At 42.1% G+C, this 26,151-nt stretch overlaps 1 protein-coding gene across 1 annotated transcript in view; it reads right to left on the bottom strand.

Annotated features, from left to right (window-relative positions):
* LOC136879320 (phospholipase B1, membrane-associated-like) overlaps window positions 1-26,151 on the bottom strand; it is a 165,183-nt gene that overhangs the window by 15,525 nt on the left and 123,507 nt on the right. The window contains exons 7-8 of the mRNA XM_068229066.1: window positions 23,774-23,928; window positions 12,546-12,699 (exon numbers count right to left, since the gene is read on the bottom strand). Of these exons, the coding sequence (XP_068085167.1) occupies window positions 12,546-12,699; window positions 23,774-23,928 (309 nt within the window). The remainder of the gene's footprint in view (window positions 1-12,545; window positions 12,700-23,773; window positions 23,929-26,151) is intronic.

The following is a 26,151-nucleotide window of genomic DNA, read 5'->3' as shown; positions in this document are numbered from 1 at the left end:
GACAGTTTGTTTGTGTTTGTCCCAATACTCTCCTCTTCATATCCACTCAACACACTACATTACCAAACACAACAGGAATATGCAATAGTAATTACGTCCCTACACATATATTTGGCGTCAGGAAGAGCATCCTGCAGTAAAACAGTGTCAAATCCACATGTGCGACACAGTTCGCAACCGCGACCCCACATTTGTAGAAAAGAAGATATTCATTTTAAAATATCCCCCGCTTTTTGAAAGTTTTTCATGCCCTTAAGTGTATTTTCCAGAAAAAGTGCGTTCATTTACTTTTAAAACCAAAACGTCTGTAACATCGTCCGTTTCTGAGATATATACATATCCTCATATAAAGAATTCAACTCCTTCCTCACTTCTTTCCAACCCTCACCAGTTAAGGGGATTTTCTGAAAACAAAAACTTATGTTCTCTTACTTTAAAGGAGATTCCAAATACCAAATTTTATGTCTGTATAATGTTAGGTTTTTGTGATATATTGTAGATAATCTCGCTGCTGTAAGCATACTGGAGCTGATGTTGCCATGGTTACGGCAGTTCATTTCTATATCCGATTCCTATAGCAGGGGTAGTGTGGTGCTAATATCTCAATAACGGTTGGTTTTAGGGCCTTTAAACATGGTTTTCGGGCCCATAGGGCTTACCGAGTTTTGTTCTTTGTGGCAAGGAGCTTAAAATGAGCTTTGTCTTGTCCTTGTACAACAAATTCGATATTTCGCCTATATTAGCCGAGTATTTTTGTATCTCCCCACGTCGCCCTCCCCGCCCTTGATTGTTTGGAAAATAAAATATAGCCTATAGCAATCAAGGATTATGTATCTTTCTATTAGTGAAAGAATTTTTAGAACCGGTCCAGTAGTTCCTGAGATAAGCCATTACATACAAACAAACTTTACCTCTTTATATATTAGTATAGAAAACATAAAGATCCAATAATACTGCCTTGAGGAATTCCCCTTTTAATTATTACAGGGACAGATAAAGATTCGCCTACTCTAATTCTCTGAGTTGTATTTTCTAGAAACATATCCACCCATTCTGTCACTCTTTTGTCAAGTCCAACTGCACTCATTTTTGCCAGTAGTATCCCATGATCTACCCTATTAAATGCCTTATATAGGTCAATTGCGATACAGTCCAATTGACCTCCCGAATCCAGGATATCTGCTGTAACTTGCTGGAATCCTACAATTTGAGCTTCAGTGGAATAACTTTTCCTAAACCCAAACCGCCTTGTATCAAACCAGTTAATAATTTCGCAAAGATGTCTAATATATTCAGAAAGAATATTTTCCCAGAGCTTACATGCAATGCATGTCAAACTAACTGGCCTGTAATTTTCAGCTTTATGCCCATCCCCCTTTCCTTTATACACAGGGGCTACTATAGCAACTCTCCATTCATTTGGTATAGCTCCTTCATGCAAACAATAATCAAATAAGTACTTCAGATATGGTACTATATCCCAACCCATTGTCTTTAGTATATCCCCCGAAACCTTATCAATTCCAGCTGCTTTTCTAGTTTTCAACTTTTGTATCCTACTGTAAATGTCATTGTTATCATAGGTAAAATTTAATACTTCTTTAGTATTAGTCACCTCTTCTATCTGGACATTATCCTTGTAACCAACAATCTTTACGTACTGCTGACTGAATACTTCTGCCTTTTGAAGATCTTCGCATACACACTCCTTTTGTTCATTAATGATTCCTGGAATATCCTTCTTGGAACCTGTTTCTGCCTTAAAGTACCTATACATACTCTTACATTTTTCACTAAAATATGTATGACCGCCAATTATGCTTGTCATCGTGTTATTCTTAGCTGACTTCTTTGCTAGATTCAATTTCCTAGTTACTTCCTTCAATTTCTCCTTATTTCCACAGCGATTTCTAACTCTATTTCTTTCCAACCTGCACCTCCTTCTTAGTCTCTTTACTTCTCTGTTATAATATAGTGGATCTTTACCATTCCTTACCACCTTTAAAGGTACAAACCTATTTTTACATTCCTCAACAATTGCTTGAAATCCATCCCAGAGTCTGTTTACATTTTTATTTACCGTTTTCCACCGACCATAGTTACTTTTTAAAAACTCCTCATGCCTGTTTTATCAACCATATGGTACTGCCTAATAGTCCTAATTTTAATATCTTCCTTTCTTTCACATTTACTTTTAACTACTACAAAAACAGCTTCGTGATCACTAACACCATCTATTAGTTCGATTTCTCTAAACAGCTCATCTGTTTTTTTACCAGCACCACATCCAGAATATCCTTCCCTCTAGCTGGTTCCATCACTTTCTGAATCAGATTCCCTTCCCATATTAACTTATTTGCCATTTGTTGGTCATGCTTCCTGTCGTTTGCATTACCTTTCCAATTGACATTTGGTAAATTGAGAACCGTTTGATTTTCTTGTCCTGAAAGTAGCTATGATCTGAGTGGCCAATCTTGATGGGTTCATTCGCGTCACGTGCCTATAAAAGGTGATCTTTTTTCTGGATGGAGAAGGTTATCTTCTCCACATCATCGTGTAGATCATTGTTGTTCCGTCTTTTGTATTCACCATCTTCTATAACAGGACCCTAAATTTTTCTCAAAGTCTTTCTTTGGCTTCCAGTTTTTTAATCAGGTCTTTGTTGGTCATTCTAAGACATTCCGCAGCATATAAGACCGCTGGTCAAATGACACTTCAGTAGTGCCTCAGCTTCGCAATAAAGGATATTGACCTTTCGTTGTAGCTAGTATGCCATTTCCATATTGCTCATGCGCGATATGAAGGGTTCTTTCTCGGAGACGTTAGGTTCTGTCCACTCTTCCAAGTACTTAAACATTTCTGCTCGCTTAACTTATTAAATATTTCCTGTGGTCTTTTAGAAGCATAGGCTTCGATCAATTTTCACCAGTGGACTCTGCTGCGAACCATCCAACGAACTTCTCCCGAGGTCTTCCCTGCCTCGCTTGCCTTTTCCAGTACAGACCTCTTCCAGGTCTGCCGTCGTCGACCTCGCTTGTGTGGTCTCTGAGGGTTCCACTCTAGGGCTTGCTTCTCGATGGCACCATCCTGCTACCTCAACGTGTGTCCTATCCGTCTCCACTTCCGCTGTTTTATCTGGTTTCCAATCGGCGTTTCCCCAGTTATTTCCCATAGATCTGCGTTACTGATCATGTCCGGCCAATGAATGTTTAGGATACTTCGCAAATACCGGTTTACAAAGGTTTGGAGCATCTTAGTGAGTCCCGTAGTAACTTTTCAGGTCTCAAATGTACAAAGGAGGACAGACGTAACATTACTATTGAAAATCCTAAATTTCCTTCCATGAGATATGGTGCGGTTTCTCCAAAATGGATAGAGCTGCACAATAGCGCCATTGGCCTTCCTCACGCGTGACTTCATATCCTCTGAAACCCCACCTTGTTAGTCTACCATACTTTCCAAGTAGGAAAATTGGTCCACATTTTCAATTCCCTGTCCATCTAGAATAAATCGTTCTTGGATATTTGAGAACAGCCTCATATCAATCAATCACCACCGATCTACATTTAGGGCAGTCGCCCACGTGGCACATTCCCTATCTGTTGTTTACCCAGAATTTTCTTCAATAATTGCAAGGAATTTGGAAATTAATTGGATACCTTCCTTGGTAATTTATTCCAATCCCTAACCCCTCTTCCTATAAACGAATATTTGCCCCAGTTCGTCCTCTTGAATTCTAACCTTATCTTCATATTGTGATAATTCCTACTTTTAAAAATATCACTAAAACTTCTTCGGCTACTAATGTCATTCCACACCATCTCTCCACTGAAAGCTCGGAACATACTACTTAATCGAGCAGCTCGTCTTCTTTCTCCCAAGTCTTCCAAGCCCAAACTTTGCAACATTTTCGTGACGCTACTCTTCTGTCGGAGATCACCCTGAACAAATCGAGCTGCTTTTCTTCGGATTGTTTCCAGTTCTCGAATCAAGCCCTCTCCTTTATATCCTTACTACAACCCCTAAATATCCTCATAAGCATTTATTTACAATACCGTTCATATGATTACCCCAATGAAGATCTTTCCTTATATTAACTCCTAGGTACTTACAGTGATCCTCATAAGGAACTTTCACCCCATCAACACAGTAATTAAAATTGAAAGGACTTGCCCTATTATTGAAACTCACAACCTGACTTTTAACTCTGTTTATCATGATACCATTGCCTGCTGTTCATCTCACACTATCGAGGTATTTTTGCAGTTGCTCACAATCTTGTAACTTATTGGTCTTGCTGGAATTATTGCCAACGACCGTAGCCGTGCTGAAACACCGAATCCCGTGAGATCTCCGAAGTCAAGCAACATTGGGCGTGGCCATAATTTGGATGGGTTGCCACGCGCTGTTGGTGGGGGAGCGGAAAGGAACTGGCCTCCTTTCCGTACGTAAACTCCGGGTCAGGCACACCTCTGCGAAGGTTCGGACCTGCCTTCGGGCAGAATACACCCTTACCTTACCTGGAATTATTCTTGAGTTCAGCATTCCCGTGCCTCATTTCCAAGCGTTTCTCTCGTTAATGAAATTTTTGCATGTCAGCCACCTTTCCTGTCCATCCGGGACATTTTTGGGAGAGACGCAGACAAGGTTTATGTAATTTTTAAAGCAGTCAAGCCACTGTCTCTGGGCCACTCGCGGGACATGCGTGCATCTGGATTCAGGCGGATGACCACCTCGGCCTCTGACTGTTCCTCGCTTGGCATGCCATGGCTATACCATTTCATAAGATTTTTGCTCCCATTTTCTCCCTTATAGTCGAATCGTGTGAAGGCTAGGGACTATCGGAGCAAGCGCATTTCCATTGGATGAAGGACTTGCTTCCAATTTCCAGCATTGCTTACATGTGCACATCGGCCTTGTGCTCTCGCTGTGGCAGATTTCGCGCATGTGCGAGTGATGGCGACATCTTGTTTTACGGAGTGTGAGAGTCCGGCTCCATGGCTAAATGGTTAGCGTGCTGGCCTTTGGTCAGAGGGGTCCCGGCAGGGTCGGGAATTTTAACCATCATTGGTTAATTTCGCTGACACGGGGGCTGGGTGTATGTGTCGTCTTCATCATCATTTCATCCTCATCACTACGCGAAGGTCGCCTACGGGAGTCAAATCAAAAAAGACCTGCGTATGGCGAGCCGAAGTTGTCCTCGGACACTCCCGGCACTAAAAGCCATACGCCATTTCATTTTTCATTGTGTGGGAAGTTTTCACTTCCAAGGTGCTCTTTCTTCAGAACTCCAGTAACCAAAACTTACTGGATGGCGCTGCCTCCTCTACGGATTTTGTGCCAACTCATACTTGTTTGAAAAGCAAATATTCTTTGTTTTAGACTTCAGTACCCTGCGATTGGTATCCTGCGGTGTTTAAGTTGGTGAGGACTATTTTGAGTTACTGTTACTGAGTAGTGTGTGATTGTGTATGTACTTTCTTCTAAAAACTACAGAGTAATCGTGTCTGTCAATAGACTTTTCATGTGGATTTATTTATTTTGATCAGGCAAGGCAACTCTGACTCGATATATATTCAATATTAAAAAGTGTTACCTTTACACACAAAGCAGTTAGGCGAGTGACAAGCATTTTACTTAAGAAAGTGTGTAATTCGTCTTTATTTGTGGTGAAGTTAGAGTTCAAGGCCCTCTCTTACACTTAACCACAACATTTAAAATACTATTTAACAAAAATGTAATTTAAAATAACACAACTAATCAGTTTTTAAAAATTATATAGTAGTAATAATAGCAAAATATAGAGATGGTTGTAGAATGTACCACATGACAATATAAATGAATATGATAATAGTTATAAAACTAACAATCAAGCAAAGCAAAGTCACCTCCGTACATGCCATAGAGGCCCTTGGAGGAGTGGAAGGTAAAGGCCTCCACCATTGTTAACCTCGGCACGTGATGGGGTAGAGTGGTTAGCTCTACGTTCGGCCGCCTTTGTCCCAGGAGTTAACCTGGTACTCATTTTTGCTGTAGGCTGAGTGAACCTCAGGGCCATGTGTACCTCGGGAAGTGGAAATCTCGTGTCTTAAATTTTACGACTTCCTGACGGGGATTCGAACCCACGGGCGAACCGAGCACGCCTTTACCGCCTCGGCTAGGCAGCACCTATAAAACTAACAATAGTAATAATAAAAGGGGGAAATACAGTAAAAACCTATAACTAGCAAATACACCTATAATTTTTATGAAAATGTGCTCATTCACGCTTCACTCATCGCGCAAGTCAGCTAGAAGCATTCAGCAAGTGATTTTGGCAAGCCATCTTAAATCTCCCACGAGAACGCTAATCTTTAATGATAGCAGGGAGGTTATTCCACAGCCTAGCGGAGTAGTGACTGATATAGTTAGAGAGAAGCCAGATCGTGTATAGTGGTTATGGCAGGAGGATGGTTGATGAAAGGTGATTAGGTACACCTGAGTTTAGAACTCGATACAGAAGGGATGACATGTGGAGACTACGACGCTCATGCAACTCCGTATAATAAGGTGAAATGTGAGAATCATATCGCAGCTTAAATATAAATCTGATGCAGGTGTTTAAACTCAATTCTAGCATCTTATTACCGTCTTGATATATGTCCGTAAGTACAGTGTCGCAGTAGTCTAGAAGAGGTAAGAATAGGCATTTTACCAGTTGTATTTTAAGATGTTTTGGAACTATCGTAGAGTAGCGTTTATGAGGAAAATCTGAGTTCTGAGTCACTTAATACGTTATTTTTACTGTTAAATTTTGTGAACACACAATTTTCTATTTGACGAACCGCCACTGCTAGGAAGTACTCTAAAAAGAAAGGTGTTTTCGCCATTATCTTTATTAGCAATAAACACGTGTCTTTAATAGCCAGCAGACCACTGAACTTGACGACAGTAAACGTGATAGGGAAGGATTATGGAGACGCTGAATGATAACAGTAAATACATCCTGTAAGGTTAATAGACCATGATGAGTAGATAGGATCTTGAAGTCATTAATGATATCGAAGTGAAAATGTGTACTTAAAACTGCTTATGAAACCAGTCCACGAGGCGTGTGTTTGTGTATCAAAGAGCTACGCCTGTCATTAACCCACACGTCAACATCATTAGCGCCTCCTTGAGGGAGCGACTGCTTTACCTAGGGGGCAATCTCATCAGAGAGTTGGACTGAATACCTGGTGTGCTGATGTGGGATAACAACCAGACCTAGCGAGCGAATTGACAGCGGGGTTAGGGTCAAGTAACTGTGAGCTAGAGATTGTGGGTTCGAACTTCACTGACTGCAGCTCTGAAGAAGGTTTTCCGTAGTCTCCCATTTTTGCATCAGGTAAATGATGCGGCTGTACCTTCATTGAGATCACGGTCATTTTCTTCCCAGTCCTAGACCTCTTCTATCCCACCATTGCCATACGACCTGTCCGTATCGGTGCGACGCAGGGCCAATGGCAAACCAAGAAATAATAATCTACATTCTATCCAACGATCTAGAATAACATAGAGAGGAGAAAGCGCTACCTGGCTGAAGCTAATTGAACCAACGTCCTCCATGGTTTCAGTGGTTACATAAGCAAAGGGTGTGGCTCTCGTATGATGAAAAATGTTGAAAATAGGCATTATAGAATCACTGGTGCAAAATTGAATACGGTTAGCCAAAGCTTAGAGAATTAATAATCACGGAGTGCGAATAGCGCCACTTCATCCATGCACGGCTGTTATAGTTAGGCGTAAATTACAATAGAAACCGTGGACATAAATGAGTGCCGGGCTAAAATGAAATGGCGTATGGCTTTTAGTGCCGGGACTGTCCGAGGACAAGTTCAGCTCGCCACATGCAGGTCTTTTGATCTGACTTCCGTAGGTGACCTGCGCATCGTGATGAGGATGAAATAATGACGATTAAGACGACACATACACCCAGCCCTCGTGCCAGCTAAGTTAACCAATTATGGTTAAAATTCCCGATCCTGACAGGAATCGAACCCGGGCCCCTGTGACCAAAGGCCAGAACGCTAACCATTCAGCCATGGAGCCGGACAGTGCTGGGCTGAGTGGCTCAGACGGTTGAGGCGCTGGCCTTTTGACCCCAACTTGGCAAGTTCGATCCTGGCTCAGCTCGACGGTATTTGAAGGTGCTCAGGTACATCAGTCTCGTGTCGGTAGATTTACTAGCACGTACAAGAACTCCTACGGGACCAAATTCGGTACTGGGGCGTCTCCGAAATTCGTAAAAGTAGTTGGTGGGACGTAAAGCCAATAACATTATTGTTACAAACAGCATTGTACATTTGGTGTACGTTTGACTGAAATAGGCTTACATCAAACCAAAGCACAAGACACAGACACATACCCTTCAGGAACATTGTGGAGAAAAAAAAGAATGAACTTGAATATCAAACTTCAATGAATCGTACAAAGGCAAGAAAAATGATCTCTCAAGGGCAAAAGATAAACAGGTACCAAAAAATCATCGCTTATCACAAGTCGGAAAAAGAGAACATTATCAGTCAGCACACATACGCAACACCTTACTCCCATTAGTGCAGCCGGACGCGGAGCGTATGGCATGCGTTCTTGAAAGCGAGAATCTAACTTTTCAATGTCCAATCGTCACGTATAATCTCCCTGTCACCTTATTATATGTTCTCGCGCCCACTCGCTTTGTTTTGACAACTCAAAACATGGCTGCCATTTATGAACTTGCCTCCGCAAGGAGCGCTGATGTCAGGCGTTCAGCCCCTCTACGTTATTCTAGCTCGTTGATTCTATCACTTAATTTACTTATTCATCAAACATTTCACATTCAGGTACAACGATGTACAGCATCAAACATAAGTAATGGCCCTTCTCTAGCAGTCGCACCATGTTAGAAGTCCCATAGCGCACGGCATACACGAGTGTTATGGCCATCACGTGGAAGTTCCCGCTATGGACAATATTTTGGTACCGTTATAGGCAATGTGTTCCACCTCCGTGGTGTAGTGGTTAGTACGATTAGCTGCCACCCCCGGAGACCCGGGTTCGATTCCCGGCTCTGCCACGAAATTTCAAAAGTGGTACGAGGACTGGAACGACCTCCACTCAGCCTCGGGAGTTCAACTGAATAGAGGGGTTCCGATTCCCGCCTAAGCCATAATTGAAGTGGTTTTCCGTGGTTTCCCACTTATTTTTAAGGCAAATGCCGGGATGGTCCCCAACTTAAGGCCACGGCCACTTCCATCTTCCTTGCCTATCCCTTCCAATCTTCCCATCCCCGCATAAGGCCCCTGTTCAGCATAGCAGGTGAGACCGCCTGGGCGAATGGGTCCTTCTCTCAGTTGTATCCCCGATCCAAAGTCCCACGCTCCAGGACACTGCCCTTGAGGTGGTGGAGGTGGGATCTCTCGCTTAGTCCGAGGGAAAAAACCAACCCTGGACGGTAAAAGAATTAAATACAGCTATCCTTATAACAGTGTAGAACAGAAGTAGAAGTAGATCAGTGTTATGCCCTACATGGCACACAAGAAAATAATACGGAAGAAAATTAATACCCTGGCGGAAAAGAAATATCCAAACACCAAGAAGGGTTAGTGCTAGATTAACGAACGTTGGTAGGCGTGTTTATACATCTGAAAGACGACGTTGATTCACATTTCCACCAAAACGCATTAGCGTGGCGCTACTAGCGGTCTCATGACAATGCACATCAGGTTTGATTTACTTTGCTGTACTTTGCGACTGCATTAGTTACCTGTGAGATTGTACGGAGTGACTGTGAGTGGGTCAAAAATGCCTTTACGACAACGAAGAGTCTGGTATCAACAGCTCACTGCGGTTGAACGAGGCCGTATAATATGGCTATGTGAAGGTGGAATTTCATTCCGCGCTATTGCAGAACGACTTGGCAGGAGTGTCTCCACTGTACATGCGTGCTGGCAGCAGTGAACACGAGAAGGTACGCTCGCAAAAGACCGAGCTCCGCACGTCCCCGTGGCACCACCGAGAGGGAGGACCGTCGTATTCGGCATTTGGCTGTGGCGCAGCGGACTGCGTCTGCAGCAGCAATTCGAGTGGCAGTTGGCACCACAGTGTCATAACGAACTGTTCGAAATCAGTTATTTGAAGGAGAGCACGGAGCCAGACGCTTTGCGGCGTGCATTCCACTTACCACAAACCATCGCCGTCTGCGACTTCAGTGGTGTCAAGCGAGAGCTCATTGGAGGATTGAGTGAAGGTTTATTGTGTTTTCCGATTAAATCCGATTCTGCCTTGGTGCCAGTGATGACAGGGTGTTGGTTAGGAGGCCAGGTGAGCACCTGCATTCCATCTGTCTGCGGCGTCGACACACCGCACCTACATGGAGAGTTCTGGTCTGGGGAGCACTTTCCTTCGACAGCAAGAGCACTCTCGTGGTTATCCCACGCGCTCTGACTGTAGATGTGTACGTCCGTCTAGTGATTCGACCTGTTGTGCTGCCATTCATGAACAGCATTCCCAGGGTTATTTTCCAACAGGATAATGCCCGCCCCCATCCCACTTTTGTAACCCAACGTGCTCTACAGAGTGTCGACATGCTGCCTTGGCCTGCTCGATTTTCCGATCTGTCCCCGATACAGTACATATGGGACATCATTGGAACGACAGCTCCAGCGTCATCCACAAACGGCATTAACTGTCTCTGTACTGACCGAGCAAGTGCAATAGGCACGGAACTCATCCCACAAGCTGACATCCGGCACCTATAGGACACAATGCATGCACGTTTGCATGCCTGTATTAAATAGTCAGGCGATTACACCGGTTATTAATGGACCAGCATCGCACATTTGCGATGGCTTTTCTCGCGCGGATATAAACATATAGTCTTGTACCTTTAATCAATTAAATATTGTTACCTCGACAAATATATTGCCAAAGTTTCTGTCTTATACATTTCTTATTTCATGGCATTTGGATTTTTTCCGCCGCTGATTTGGAGGCCCGGGACGATTCCCGGCTCTGCCACGAAATTTGAAGAATGGTATGTGGGCTGGAACGGAGTTCACTCAACCTCGGGAGGTCAACTCCGTGTACTGGGCTCCTGAAAATCCTCACGTTAACGTGGATAAACATGTTATTCTACCCGGTGTTAATGTGTGGTGTGGTCTGTCGTCGCGCGGTTTGATTGGCCCATTCTTCTTTGAAGGTACCGTAACTGATGAGGTGTATCTTCATATACTGCAAACATTGGTTTTACCTGTCATCCGAGAGGTGTTTGGAAATAAAAGATTTTACCTACAACAAGATGGCGCTCCGCCTCACTACCACAGAGATGCAAGAGCCTACTTGGATGAAAATCTACCTGGACGATGGATAGGTCGAAGAGGAGCTGTTGAGTACCCACCCCGGTCTCCGGACCTTACACCTATGGGAGACCTTGAAAATTGAAGTTTATTGACAGAAGCCAGCTACACTGAACGAGCTACGAGAAACCATCGAGGCGTCCTCTGCGGCTATCACACCAGCAACACTGACAGCCGTAGTTCAGTCAGCAGTTTAGCGGCATCGACGTTGTTTGGCTGCTAATGAGGGTCACTTTGAACACATAAAATAACCTTCCCCCGTGCAAGAATTGTGACAGTATATCTTTTTATTCCATTAATATTGACTATGAAAGTGTGTCTTCATTTTTCCGGACCCCTCTCTAGATACAGTACATTATTGTTATTAATGGGGAAGAAGGTACTGCAGCGGCTTAGCTGATTGGCTGTCAACCCGGTCAACCTGGTGTCAAGAAGGACATTCGATCTTAAATCCCCGGCCACAACTCGGACCCTGAGCAAGCAGGCTAAGTTGCGGAAGATGATGATTATAGTGACTATTGTTTGGCATCCAGCAACAATCATTTGTTACTTCAGGTATACATAATTGCAATTTACTCGTACTTCGGGCGTGCGAAGGTAAAATAATTGAATGTTTGCGGAATGTCGACAATGAAGGTTGAATGCCACTGATCTAGACAACGCTGCGCAGTAATAAGTCATTGTTATTGGCCAGTGACCGTGAGACGGCAGAGTCAATCTCCTGCCTCGTGTTCAGAGTTATTGTTGTCTTAAGACGTAGACTTTTACGACCACTTAATGACATTATAAAATATAATTTTGGGGATGTTAGGTCGTATACTACTTAATATAGGCCACTAAATTATGTGTTACTGCTCTGAAGTCGATCCTGGTTGCAGGTTCGAGTCGCGTCAGCCTGCAGATTGCGAGGTGTCGTGTGGTCAGCACGACGAATCCTCTCGGCCGTTATTCTTGGCTTTCTAGACCGGGTCCGCTATCTCGCCGTCCGATAGCTCCTCAATTCTAATCACGTAGGCTGAGTGGACCTCGAACCAGCCCTCAGGTCCAGATAAAAATCCCTGACCTGACCGGGAATCGAACCCGACGCCTACATGCAAGAGGCAGGCACGCTACCCCTACACCACGGGGCCGGCGATAAGTATTACACATCCCCAAAATTACAGATAATATACATAACATATACTATACCTAAGGCATGTGTCTTCTGACTCAGGTGGAAGCAGTCGTAGGACATGTAGGTGTAGTCGGTGATATCATCTGTCGTAGGAAAAGTGATATTCATGGTGAAAGGTTGAAACACCACCGTAAAGTCTTCCTTCTCGTGGTAACGATCACTGTTGATCTAGAAAGAGAGGTGAGAACTAGTATTAAACATCTGCTGTGATGATGTAATCTGCAATGCAGTGTAGTGAAAACTAATCGTGAACATTTCTCATTTAAATATGATACACAAGCTATGAGCTAAAGAAAGAGAGAGAATTACTTTAATGATCTCATTTTAAGATGATTATTTATTTACGGAACTACTTATTATTATCACTATGATTAAGGCATTATACACACAAAAAAGATACACTGTTTACATATTGTTACATGGTAATGAGACTGTCAGCTCTCTTGAAGCCTCTTCGGTAGTTCCTGGAAGAGATGAGTGAGTTAGGCTGGGGACCTACGGGCTAGTCTGTTAGTACGTGATATGTAGAGTGGTCCCGCGAGTTATTGGTGTTGTCAAGAATGGAGCCAAGTGTGCAGTCGTCGTGCAGTGTGATAGCCAACGGACGTGCGTTTCAACATTAATACATGGATTATTACAGTGATTTATTGTGCGAATGCAGTAAGTGAATGTGAAAGGTGAAACATGTCATTCAAGATTACACGGAGGATCACTGTTCCGGGTAAAGACTGCCAACCGATGACCTGCTGTAAGGACAAGAGAATGTTGTAAATGGCCAGTAATTAGTGAGGTGTTGTCATTTATTGTTGAATATAATTGTGTGTGCGTATGAGAGAGGGGGGACGGAAAGAGAGTATTGAGAGTATTGACTGGGTCATCCTAGATTAAATTAATTAGTTTAATGAAACTGTTCTATTCTTTCTATAAGGGTGGTCGGAAACAACTTGAAGTGGATATATGAGCGTTAGAGCATTAGTCATACTGATAAGCAACTTGAAAAATTACGTCGATATCTCGCGCCATTGTCACTTTATCAACTGCTGAAGTTAGCCAATTAGATCGCTTTACGGGCATCTTCAGATGTGCTTTGGTAGTGTTTTGGGCTGTTGCTAAATCTACGCGTGGTTTATGACCTTCTAGAGAGCGTCAATAGAAGAAATGAACTTCTCCAGGGGAGGGTCTTGAACAAGGACCTCCCTGTTAATAAGCTCAGCCCACAACAAGAACGCTGCGATGGCACTGGCTGAAACCCACGGTTTATTAGTGTTTGATGCTAATTTCTCGACATGGCTCTCAAGCCCGACCAAGCTACGTGCAAATTTAGCTACACCGCATAGTAAAGCCCGTTTGAATACACCCGCGAAGAGATCTGTTTGGATAACTTCAGCAGCTGATAAAATGACATATACTAGGTTCACGTTGTTTCAGACCACCCTATATATACCGGATGGCCCAACCAGCCCTTAATTTTTTTGAGATACGCAACCCAAATAACTAACGTATCATAGCCAATCTAACATCAAGTGGGTTGAATGAGAACATTCATTAATTGATTCGTGAAACTATCTCCCAGGTTGGTGCTTACGTGGTTGGGAGAGAGGATTTTTCTTATTTTTTTCTACAGGAGCTCAGTCCATTAATTAATTAATTAATTAATTAATTAATTAATTAATTCATTCATTCATTCATTCATTCAAATGTATGTTGTAAATTGTAGTATTCCGTTAAAGTATGTGTAACAAAACATGCAATAAGTTCTATTCTGTCAGTCGCCGTGGAGGAGTTTCTCGGGACAGCCTCTGTGTAACGAACGTCGGGCGTGGGAGGAGACACCGGGTAACGGCATGGGACAGTAGACGAAGACTGCAGTGTGAGAGTGGCCAGTATACCTCATACTGAACTGTAAAACTATCGTGACCGAGCTCGATAGCTGCAGTCGCTTAAGTGCGGTCAGTATCCAGTAATCGGGAGATAGTGGGTTCGAGCCCCACTGTCAGCAGCCCTGAAGATGGTTTTCCGTGGTTTCCCATTTTCACACCAGGCAAATGCCGGGGCTGTACCTTAATTAAGGCCACGGCCGCTTCCTTCCACTTCCTGGGCCTTTCCTATCCCATCGTCTCCATAAGACATATCTGTGTCGGTGCGACGTAAAGCAAATAGCTAAAAAAAAAAAAAAAAAAACTATCGTGGGCGGGCTGTGAACTGAGGACTGCGGTGTATAGGCAGCGAGAGTGACTGTGGGACTGATTGAGATTATGAGCGTCAGTTGCAAAAGTGTGTGCAATGTAATTGTTTAGACTGTAACCGTCTTACTAATAAAAAGTCCTTATACAGTTGTTTAACTCTTGTTTAGTTATACAGTGAATAAACCCTGTATAAGTGTTTTACATTTTTTCTTACTAATAAACGAGGTATACGTATTGTATTACTATACAGCACGTATATACTCGTTCCAAGGCGTAGGAATCTCTTCCTGCAGTTCACTGACGTATTTCGCACGTTCACCACCTTTATGATCGCTTCTGCTGGTTATCTACGAGCAAAACTATCCGAAAAGTCGCACAGTAGCATGGCATATCGAAAAGGCAGTGGCAACACAAAGTGAGACGGCTGGAAATTGGCTTATACTGATATCAACATTTCTTCAGCTTGCTTGTGTAATGAACGCAAAAAAAAAAAAAAAAAAAAAAAAAAAAAAGAAAAAGAAAATGGAAAGGCTTAAGGAAAGATCAATTGCTCCTAACTGGGATAGTACGGAAAACGTAAGCAATTGTAATTGAATCGGCGAGTTGAAAAGGGTACACATTCCAAAATCCTTACTTTTCAGGAGAAAGGAAGCCCTGTTTTGTAGATAAACGAAAGGTTTGATCAAAAAAGTTTTTATTAGGTATGTATACATCATATTTCTGCGTATTCAACTACGAAGTATGGAAATCATATTACGTATAGTTTTCAAGTTATGCCATTTATCTCGAGGAATATGTCGCATTTTATAGGTACTCAAATTTGAGAAAGATCTTTGTAGGGGCAGATAATGTATAATAAACTCGCAAACTCAAAAGTATATTAATCAGTAACACATTATTACACAAAAAATACTCCCAACCATCATTTCTTTTATATTTATTCATTGTCATTCCGTCTCCTTAAAGTGTTTTACTTTACGAAGATGTCTAGCCTCCATAACCTCTGAATGGTGTATGTCTTCTATGTTTAAAATATCGTGAAGATCATCAACGTTATCGTCCATTCTTTCAATGTGTGTTCAATGTTAAATGGATAAGTCGAATATTTCACCACGATTATATTACTGTAGACAATAAATACCACGAAAATAACTGCTCACTCGTTTCTTTTTCCGCTACTCACTGTTATACAACGCTTATACAAGGGTCCTGGTCTGTATAAGTAATTCGATGAATAGCTATAACAGATATATACACAGGAGGCTTATACACCGTTTATTAGTAAGACGGTAAGTGCCAGCTGAGGAAGATTGAGTGTGAAATAGTTTGACTCAACACTGAGAACACTAACTAGTGCAATTGGGTGTGCTGTGTCGTATAAGTTGCAGGCTGTAGTAGTTGTGTGTTAGTGTGGAAGATTAATAAGCAGATAGTCAATAAAGTTAAACGCTACAAGTTGTTCTGTTCATTTATCTAACCTGCCAACACGTAACAATATCACCTTATTACAAGGAGCTGCCGTGGCTTCGAGTGCACCAGCGCCGTGAACTTCTCATATTTTCGCTTCTGCATAAAATACGTACTTTCCACTAATACTCCCATATATATCCTTTTCTTACCTCTCGTCCTATCATGACCACAATACAAGATCTGGCTCCTCATTGGCCATATCTATAAACCGAACTGCTGTTTACAACCGCTACCTGCGAACATTGGAGGCAATCCCTCTCATCGCAAGTTGAAAGTGGCTTGCCGCGAGCATTTGCTGAGTAGATCCCGCTGGCTTGCTGGATAATTGTTGAGTGAATGAGAATTTTTTTGTGTGTTGCTATTTGTTTTACGTCGCACCGACACAGATATGTCTTATGGCGACGATGGGATGGGAAAGGCCTAGGAAGTGGAAGGAAGCAGCCGTGGCCTTAATTAAGGTACAGCCGCGGCATTTGCCTGGTGTGAAAATGGGAAACCACGGAAAACCATGTTCAGGGCTGCCGACAGTGGGGCTCGAACCCACGATCTCCCGATTACTGGATACTGGCCGCACTTAAGCGACTGCAGCTATCGAGTTCGGTAATGAAGAAATGAACGAGATGAATGAATGGATTACTGTAGTTGCGTCATTTAAGTGTACTTTATTGTGTGTATTTTAAAATTAAGGATTCTATAATAATAATAATGATAATAATAATAATAATAATAATAACAATTTGTTTTATTTTACGGTTTAGTTTATATGCATGATGATGAAGCGCGTCAACGTGAATTACAACATAATATACATAGGTCGGGTCATAAGTCATGGCAACTATTTTTTCTCGTGAACGGGAGACGACACGAAAAACTAAGATATGCATTTGGAAACGTACGGTATGCACTTGCGTATGATGCCACTAGATGTTGTATATAAACAACAGTGTGGGTCTAAGCATGCCCCCAAGCTCAGTGTGTGAGTGAGAGCGTCACAAAATGGAAGTCAACAAGCAGGAGCAACGATCGTATATTAAAATAGCAGTTCTCCATGGCAGAAATGCACGCCAATGCCATGCAAAGCTGCGGGAAGCATTAGGTGTGCATGCTATGCCCTATAGAACAGGGGTGAGGTGGGTGGAGACGTTCAACAAAGAGGACATCGTAAGAGAGGTGTCACACGTTAGCGATACACATGCAGCGAATGGTATTCAGCGCCTGCCCCACAGCTGGCAACGCACAGTGGAAACCCTGGGTGATTATTTCCAAGGTCTGTAACCAGTGGAGACCTGTCCTTTGTACGTCGTCTTGTGTATTTGCTGTCTATACCATAATAAAACAATGTTTACCAATGGCCTGTGTTCTGTCACTTTCCTACGAGAATCTCCTGAAGTCAAAATTTGTCTTCAGGCACTATGCATAAGTACATGCCCTATATTTCCAAATGCATATCTTAGATTTTCCGTGTTGTCTCCTGTTCGCGAGAAAAAAAAAATAGTTGCCATGACTTATGACTCGACACTCATAGCAAGTTATTTTATTATAATAATAATAATAATAATAATAATAATAATAATAATAATAATAATGTTATTTGTTTTACGTCCCACTAACTACTTTTTAAGGTCTTCGGAGACGCCGAGGTGCCGGAATTTAGTCCCGCAGGAGTTCTTTTACGTGCCAGTAAATCTACCGACACGAGGCTGTCGTATTTGAGCACCTTCAAATACCACCGGACTGAGCCAGGATCGAACCTGCCAAGTTGGGGTTAGAAGGCCAGCGCCTTAACCGTCTGGGCCACTCAGCCCGGCAGTTATTTCATTGTCAGCGTGGAGAAGTTATTTCAGGTAGTTAACCAAGGTGTAGTTCCTACCTTTCTAGTCGTTTTCTTTTTTTTTTTTTTGGGAGGGGGGGTACTTAATGTTCAAAGCAAATGCACCAAAATATAGCATCATATACATGCCCTGAGAGAAGAGAAATTCATCCTGTTCTATATTTTCTTTCTTTCTTAATCTGCTTACCTTCCAGGGTTGGTTTTTCCCTCGACTCTGCGAGGGATACCACCTCTACCGCCTCAAGGGCAGTGTCCTGAAGCTTCAGACATTGGGTCGTGGGATACAACTGGGAGGATGACCAGTACCTCGTCCAGGTGGTCTCACCTGTTATGCTGAACAGGGGCCTTGCGGGGGGAAGGGAAGATTGGAAAAGATAGACAAGGAAGAGGAAAGGAAGCGGCCGTGGCCTTAAGTTAGGTACCATCCCGGCATTTGCCTGGAGGAGAAGTGGGAAACCACGGAAAACCACTTCCAGGATGGCTGAGGTGGTAATCGTAACCACCTCTACTCAGTTGACCTCCCGAGGCTGAGTGAACCCCGTTCCAGCCCTCGTACCACTTTTCAAATTTCGTGGCAGAGCCAGGAATCGAACCCGGGCCTCCGGGGGTGGCAGCTAATCACACTAACCACTACACCACAGAGGCGGACTTTGTTTTATATTACTTATTTTAATTCTAGATATCCACTTTGGTGAATTTATTATATTATATTATATTATATTATATTATATTATATTATATTATATTATAAGGATATTGGGTTAACCCCGTTCCAGCTCTCGTACCACTTTTCAAATTTCGTGGCAGAGCCGGGAATCGAACCCGGGCCTCCGGGGGTGGCAGCTAATCACACTAACCACTGCACCACAGAGGTGAACTCTGTTTTATATTACTTAATTTTAATTCTAGAGATCCACTTTGGTGAACTATGGTGCCCATTTACGGATATTTTAATCATTTAATTTCTTTTCACTACATTGTGCAAATTAAGGAACACGTCCGAACTTATACAGCAGATGAATTTGTTTTCTTCCCTTCCCAGAATCTCTCCATCCTCTCCGTGTTTTTTCTTCCGTCCGTGCAGTGGTGGTTCTCATATTGAGTTTCTCACCAAAATTATATTTGTTCACCAACGTTCTAAAGCAAGGCCTGTCCCATGTAATTTCACCTGTTATGCTGACTGCTTCAAGGTCTTTTTTCAATTTCCATTACCCAATTATTCTCGACCTTTAATGAGAAGGCATAATTACATATCATTTTAGTAAGTCTTTCACTGTCCATTTTTTTAATATGGCCATAAGATTTCAGTCGACTTTTCCTGATAGATTCTGATATTTTCCCATAATGCTGATACAATTCAGGAGACCTCTTTTTTTATCAACACTCCTTCCATGCAAAGAATTTGCTAAGGATTTTCCTTTCTTTCTTCTTTCTTAATCTGTTTACCCTCCAGGGTTGGTTTTTCCCTCGTACTAAGCGAGGGATCCCACCTCCACCGCCTCAAGGGTAGTGTCCTGGAGCTTCAGACTCTGCGTCCGAGGATACACCTCGGGAGAATGACCAGTACCTCGCCCAGGCGGCCTCACCTGCTATGCTGAACAGGGGCCTGGTGGGGGGATGGGAAGATTGGAAGGGGCAGGCAAGGAAGAGGGAAGGAAGCGGCCATGGCCTTAAGTTAAATACCACCCCGGCATTTGCCTGGAGGAGAAGTGGGAAACCACGGAAAACCACTTCGAGGATGGCTGAGGTGAGAATCGAACCCACCTCTACTCAGTTGACCTCCCGAGGCTAAGTGGACCCCGTTCCAGTTCACGTACCACTTTTCAAATTTCGTGGCAGAGCCGGGAATCGAACCTGGGCCTCCGGGGGTGGCAGTTAATCACGCTAACCACTACACCACAGAGGCGGATTTTCCTTTCTTACTTTTCTAAATTTCTTTCTTAATAATAATAATAATAATAATAATAATAATAATAGTAATAATAATGTATGGCTTCCGGATAGTGCGGGTCTTTTTCTCGTAGACGGCCTATTACGCGACCTGCATGTCTGTGAAGATGAGGGCCCTACCTAGGATGATTTCTAATGCTGAACACGTCAACACACACCCAGCTCCTGAGCCATTGGTATTATTAACCAATGAAGGTTTAAATCCCCGACCCGCCCGTAAATTGAACCCGGGACCCTCTGAACCGAAGGCCAGTACGTTGACCATTCAACCAACGAGTCGGACACTCTCAGGTATATCTTTGTCCTATAAGGAGTTCGTCATGGATTTCAAAATTATTGATTGATACGATTTTTATTAAGTGAAATGAAATGAAATGGCATATGGCTTTTAGTGCCGGGAGTGTCCGAGGACATGTTCGGATCGCCAGGTGCAGGTCTTTCGATTTGACTCCCGTAGGCGGCCTGCGCGTCATGATGAAGATGAAATGATGATGAGGACGACACACACACCCAGCCCCCGTGCCAGAGAAATTAACCAATGATGGTTAAAATTCCCGACCCTGCCGGGAATCGAACCCGGGACCCCTGTGACCAAAGGCCAGCACGCTAACCACTTAGCCATGGAGCCTGACATTTATTAAGTAATAGGTAGGCTATAATATGGTATGCCAATCATTTATAGACATATTTTACGTGACCCTTGTATTTCTCAATCGACTCTTTATGTAACCTGTATCTTTTTGGCAGCCTCCAACTGGGGGATGCAGAAAGAAATGCATTTCTCTCTCTCAGTTATACAATTGGCACCCTATTATATTACTACATAAATTTTGCAGTTCTATTTAAAGACCTAAAATTTCTTCTGAATTATCAATGTCAATGCTTAACAAAATTAATGTGTTAATTTTTTAATAATTAAATATGATATATTAAAATGAACACACTTACATTATTTCTTCATAAATTACGTATTTTTTTCCATTTTCAGGCTATTCAGATCAAGACTTTGACGAATATTTCTCCATTTTGCTGTAAAAATATATTGTTTACGACACCAGACCAAAACTCGGACCTCTTACCTATGTATTTTCTGATGAAAAGAAAGTATCCGCCTCTGTGATGTAGTGGTTAGTGTGATTAGCTGCCATCCCGAAAGCCCGGTTTCGATTCCCGCCTATGCCACCAAATTTGGAAAGTAGTACGAGGGCTAGAACGGGGTCCACTCAGCCTCGGGAGGTCAACTGAGTAGAGGTGGGTTCGATTTCCACCTCAGCCATCCTCGAAGTGGTTCTCCGTGGTTTCCCACTTCTCCTACCTTAAGGCCACGGCCTCTTCCTTCCCTCTTCCCTGTCTATCCCTTCCAATCTTCCCATCCCCCAACAAGGCCTCTGTTCAGCATAGCAGGTGAGGCCACTGGACGAGGTAGTGGTCCTCCTCCCCAGTTGTATACCACGACCCAAAGTCTCACTCTCCAGGACACTGCCTTTTAGGCGGTAGAGGTGGGATCCCTCGCTGAGTCCGAGGGAATATCCGACCCTGGAGGTTAAACAGATTAGGACTGAAGGAGAGGTAAAAAAAGAAGTACCATGTCCTGTAAAAAAAATATTTTCAATGAGATAATTTTGAAACACTCTGTATGAAATTCGGCAACGTATCTTTTTATTTAACATCGTCAGTTTGTTTAAACATAGTTTCCCATTGCATGTGATGATTTCCATACCTCTCTGGCAAATGGAAGTACAGAAAATACAATTTTCAAATGTATGTAATCAAAGATACCGATCAGAGTGTCCTCACATATTAACGTGCAATGGCTATGGATCCAAGTCCTGCATTCGGGAGACGCGTAGATTTGAACTCAACCGTCGGCACCTTAAGAATGGTTTGCTGTGGTTTTCCATTTTCACTCCCAGGAAAATGCCAGGACAGTACCTACCCATAGACCACAGCCGATTCCTTCCACATTCTTACCCAGTTTTATTCACTTTATTTTCAATTGCTCCTCAACTGAGGTGTGTATCAGAAAGGGCATCCGGCTGTAAGAAGCATGCCACATAAATGTATTAATCTCGTGCCTTCCCCGACCCCGTGTCAAGAATCGAGACTAAGGTGTCGACATGCATACGTGTATTCGAAGGTGTGAAATGTTCCATGCCTAGCTACCAGTTTTACCAACCAGTAACCCGAGGTTCAGGAAATTCTGTTATGCTGACTTTTGGTAATACCATAACTAGAGGGTAAATTTATATGCACTGAAAACGGAAAAATATGCATGCATCTATGCACTAAAAACAGCAGAACACTTTTAGCTTCCTTTTCTTTTGGCATGTTTTCTAGTGGTTACTGGTCTTCATCCAACGAAGAAATGAAATAGGTTGTAGATCCAACATAGCGACGGCTCCAGCGAGCTCTCAATGCACTAAACAGGCTTGCCAACATCGGTACATTATTCGCAGATACTGAATAACACAAAAGATGAACGTTAAAGACACGTTGGAGCTACAACAAGATAAGACAATTGGCCTGGACTGGTAAGATCTGGCTAGTGACAAGACCATAGGAACTAAGAAAATGGAGGCATTATTTAGTTTTAGACTGTATTCTTCTGTATAAGAATACTTTTTGAAGCGGGTAGATTGGTCCCTACCAAGCATCGCGGAAGAATCTCTCCTCTCTGCTATCCGAACGGAATATCAAACCGCCACCGAAAAAAAAAAAAAAATAAATAAATAAATAAAAAATTACACACTGTCAAGCTCTTGTTGATATTGTCGACTGTCAACATCAATACATTGTAAAGGCTTCCGGCGGCGAATTGAATTTTTACATTGTACATTGTTGTACCGATTTGAATATCAATATTATATGTTGTTTTATTAAAAATAATAACAAAAATTCAATTCTGCATATATATGCACCTAGGCCTATGATCAGAATATGCGCGTATTCCGCATACAGTATTTGCATTTATATGCACTATAAAACAGCCTTTCGATTTCAAATGCTATGGATCGCCTTTATTTCGTATGGGCAAATTATACCTTGAAATAAAAAAGCATGCAAATACAGTATCTCGAAATCCGCTCTCTAGTCATAAAAAGCAAACACCCCATCATTCGTGTATGCCACCTATCTCCGAAGAGGTAGGTGGACTGTGTGTAACCGATGCCAGCTCCTCTGTCGGCATGCATGAGTGTGGATTTACAAGATTTTCATGAATTTTAATTAATTTGAATAGTATTAAGAAGTTTATAAGTTTGTGGGGTTGTTTATTTAGTGTGTTTGTTGTGTGTATGTGATTTATTGATGTAGCACTCAATCGTATCGTCCGTTGACCAGGCTGGCACAGTGACCAATACTACCCGGTATGTGGTAGAAGTAGGTGGTCGCCCATCCAGGTACTGACCACGCCCAATATTGCTTTGGTATTTGCAATGGGGCTATTACCGGCTTGGTATTGGAGTAACTAGTATTATATTAATAGTGAATTTTTATATGCAATACATGTGTGCAGATAAAACAAACAAAAATTTAACTAAACCTACTTTTGAATTTTGTATACCTCCCCGAGATAAAAACGAGGTATGAAGGAAAACTTTGACGTCTGCACTAAAAAGAAAAACCACTTTTATAGACAAGGTATATTTCACAAATTACCACACGAATCGAGGAAAAGGCATTGTAGGTTGTATTTTGTTCACTACTCTACTGAGAATTAAGACAGGAATATATTTCTTATCATCGAGGTCACTAAGCGTGGATGGCTCGAACACCTCTTACCTACGGCAATGCGGTCGAAACTCACCACATCGACTTCCAATTGCTGCCACCGTCGCATGAGGTCAATGAACTCCTGCCTGCGTTGTCGATAGGCCAGACCGAACAAACAAGAACACTCGAAGCCGACCATGAGGTAGCAGCTATTAGGCATGCCCTTGAAGTTCATTAGGACTTCCAGATCTAAGAAAAAGACAGAGAAAAGCAACTTTATCCAGAATACTACTGTTGTCGTCGGGTCATCAGTCCATGGACTGGCTTGATGCAGCTCTCAGTACCACCAGAACCTATGCCAAACATTTATTTATTTATTTATTTATTTATTTATTTATTTATTTATTTAATTATTTATTTATTTATTTATTTATTTATTTATTTATTTATTTATTTATTTATTTATTTATTTATTTATTTATTTATTTATTTATTTATTGCTAGTGGCTTTACGCCGCACCGACACAGATAGGTCTTATGGCGACGAGGGTTTTGGAAAGGCCTAGGAGTTGGAAGGAAGCGGCCGTGGCCTTAATTAAGGTACAGACCCAGCATTTGCCTGGTGTGAAAATGGGAAACCGCGTAAAACCATCTTCAGGGCTGCCGACAGTGGGATTCAAACCCACTATCACCCGGATGCAAGCTCACAGCCGCGCGCTGCTAAACGCACGGCCAACTTGCCCGGTCATTTAATTTGTACGTAATGACTTCATAGTACATCTACTGTAATCTCTTTGCCATATTCATACCTTGGTTTACCACTACATTTAATACCACCTACATTTTTCTCAAGAACTAACTGGACAATTCCTGGGTGTCTTAAAATGTGCCCCGTCACTCTGTCTCTTCTTCTTCTGTTCAAAATTTACGGAATAGTTCTCCTCTCATTAATTTGATTCAGTACCTCTTAATTAATAATTCGATCTACTCATCTCACCTTCAGCATTCTTCTGTAACACCACATTTCAAAAGCGAATATTCCTTTTTGTTCTGAGCTAGTTACTGTTCACGTTTCACTTCCATACAATCCCACGCTCCCGATGGAAGTTTTCAAACCATCTTTCCAATTCCTATTCCAATTCAATATTGGAAGGGAGCAAATTTATTTTCTTAAGAGAGGCCTCCCGTTCTTGTGCTACTTCTGCCATCGTTAACTAGCTATTCTACTACGCAAGTAACAATATTAATCTGCTTCCTTTAAGACATAATTTCCTAATCTAATATTTCTACATCACCTGACTTTGTTCAACTCCACTCCGTTAATTTTGTTTTCGATTTAACTATTTTCATCTTGTACTCCTTATTCAGGACTGGTGATATCATTCGGCAATTTCTCCAAATCTTATGCAAACTCAGATAAAATATGTTATCGAGTCGAGTAGTATATCACCCGCAAATCACAAGTTTTGATTTCCTCTCCTTGGATTGTGATTCTCTTTCCAAATTGCTTTTGATTTCCTTTGCCGGCTGTTCTAAATAAACGGTGAAAAGGAGAGGGGGCAAATTGCAGCCTTGCCTCACTCCTTTCTGGATTACTTCTTCTTTCTCGTTGCCCCCTATTCTTATCACTGCAGACTGATGTTTGTACAGATTGAAATGTTGCGATTTTCGGCCCAAAATCGAATTTCCAATTTTAATTTTAAAGGTTCCCCTAATCTTTCTCTTTTTAATCCCTTTTACCAGTTTTGCCCTAAAGCCATTTTCAAATGTCTAAATTCCGGATTTAAAGGATAACTGCACGGTGTATAAAGAGCAAATCCCAGGTCACTTTCTCTCAGGCTGTCAGATAATAATATTGGCTTCACAGTCCTTTTGGATTAGCATTTCAATAATCCCGCTATAATATATTTACCTTGTAGCAGGCCTACGCTGTGCATAAGAGGAGAAAGACGTCCGAATGAGTAACTTATAGTCCAGAGCAGTTTTAAAGCAAGTATGTTTCTTAAAACTTAAAACTGCAATTTTCTAACTTAAAAATATGTTCAGTTCCTTGCCATGTACAAAGTGCTCCCTCTCCCTCCCTTGGCACTACAGCCCTTGAAGGGCCTTGGCCTACCAAGCGACCACTGCTTAGCCCGAAGACCTGCAGATTACGAGGTGTCGTGAGGTCAACACGACGAATCCTCTCGGCCGTTATTCTTGGCTTTCTAGACCGACCAAGTGCTCCCTGCGACAGATTTTTTATCGGATTCACTTGAAATGTTCAGACAATGTTTCAGTATGTACAGGAATTAAAATTAGTTTTGCACTTTATTATCAGTTGAATATTACCATCATATTTTTGTACCTAAAATAGCACCAAACAATATTTTTGCATATTGTGTGAATAATGAAAAACTGAAAAACGTATATCTCCAACAGTTTATACCTGACTGCAAAAGCCATAGTTATTGCAATGTATAGGCCTATGAG

This window comes from Anabrus simplex, chromosome 8 (assembly GCF_040414725.1).
Source record: "Anabrus simplex isolate iqAnaSimp1 chromosome 8, ASM4041472v1, whole genome shotgun sequence".
NCBI lineage: Eukaryota > Metazoa > Arthropoda > Insecta > Orthoptera > Tettigoniidae > Anabrus > Anabrus simplex.
Note: the sequence above shows the minus strand (reverse complement) of the source record. Positions and strands in the feature narration are given on the sequence as shown.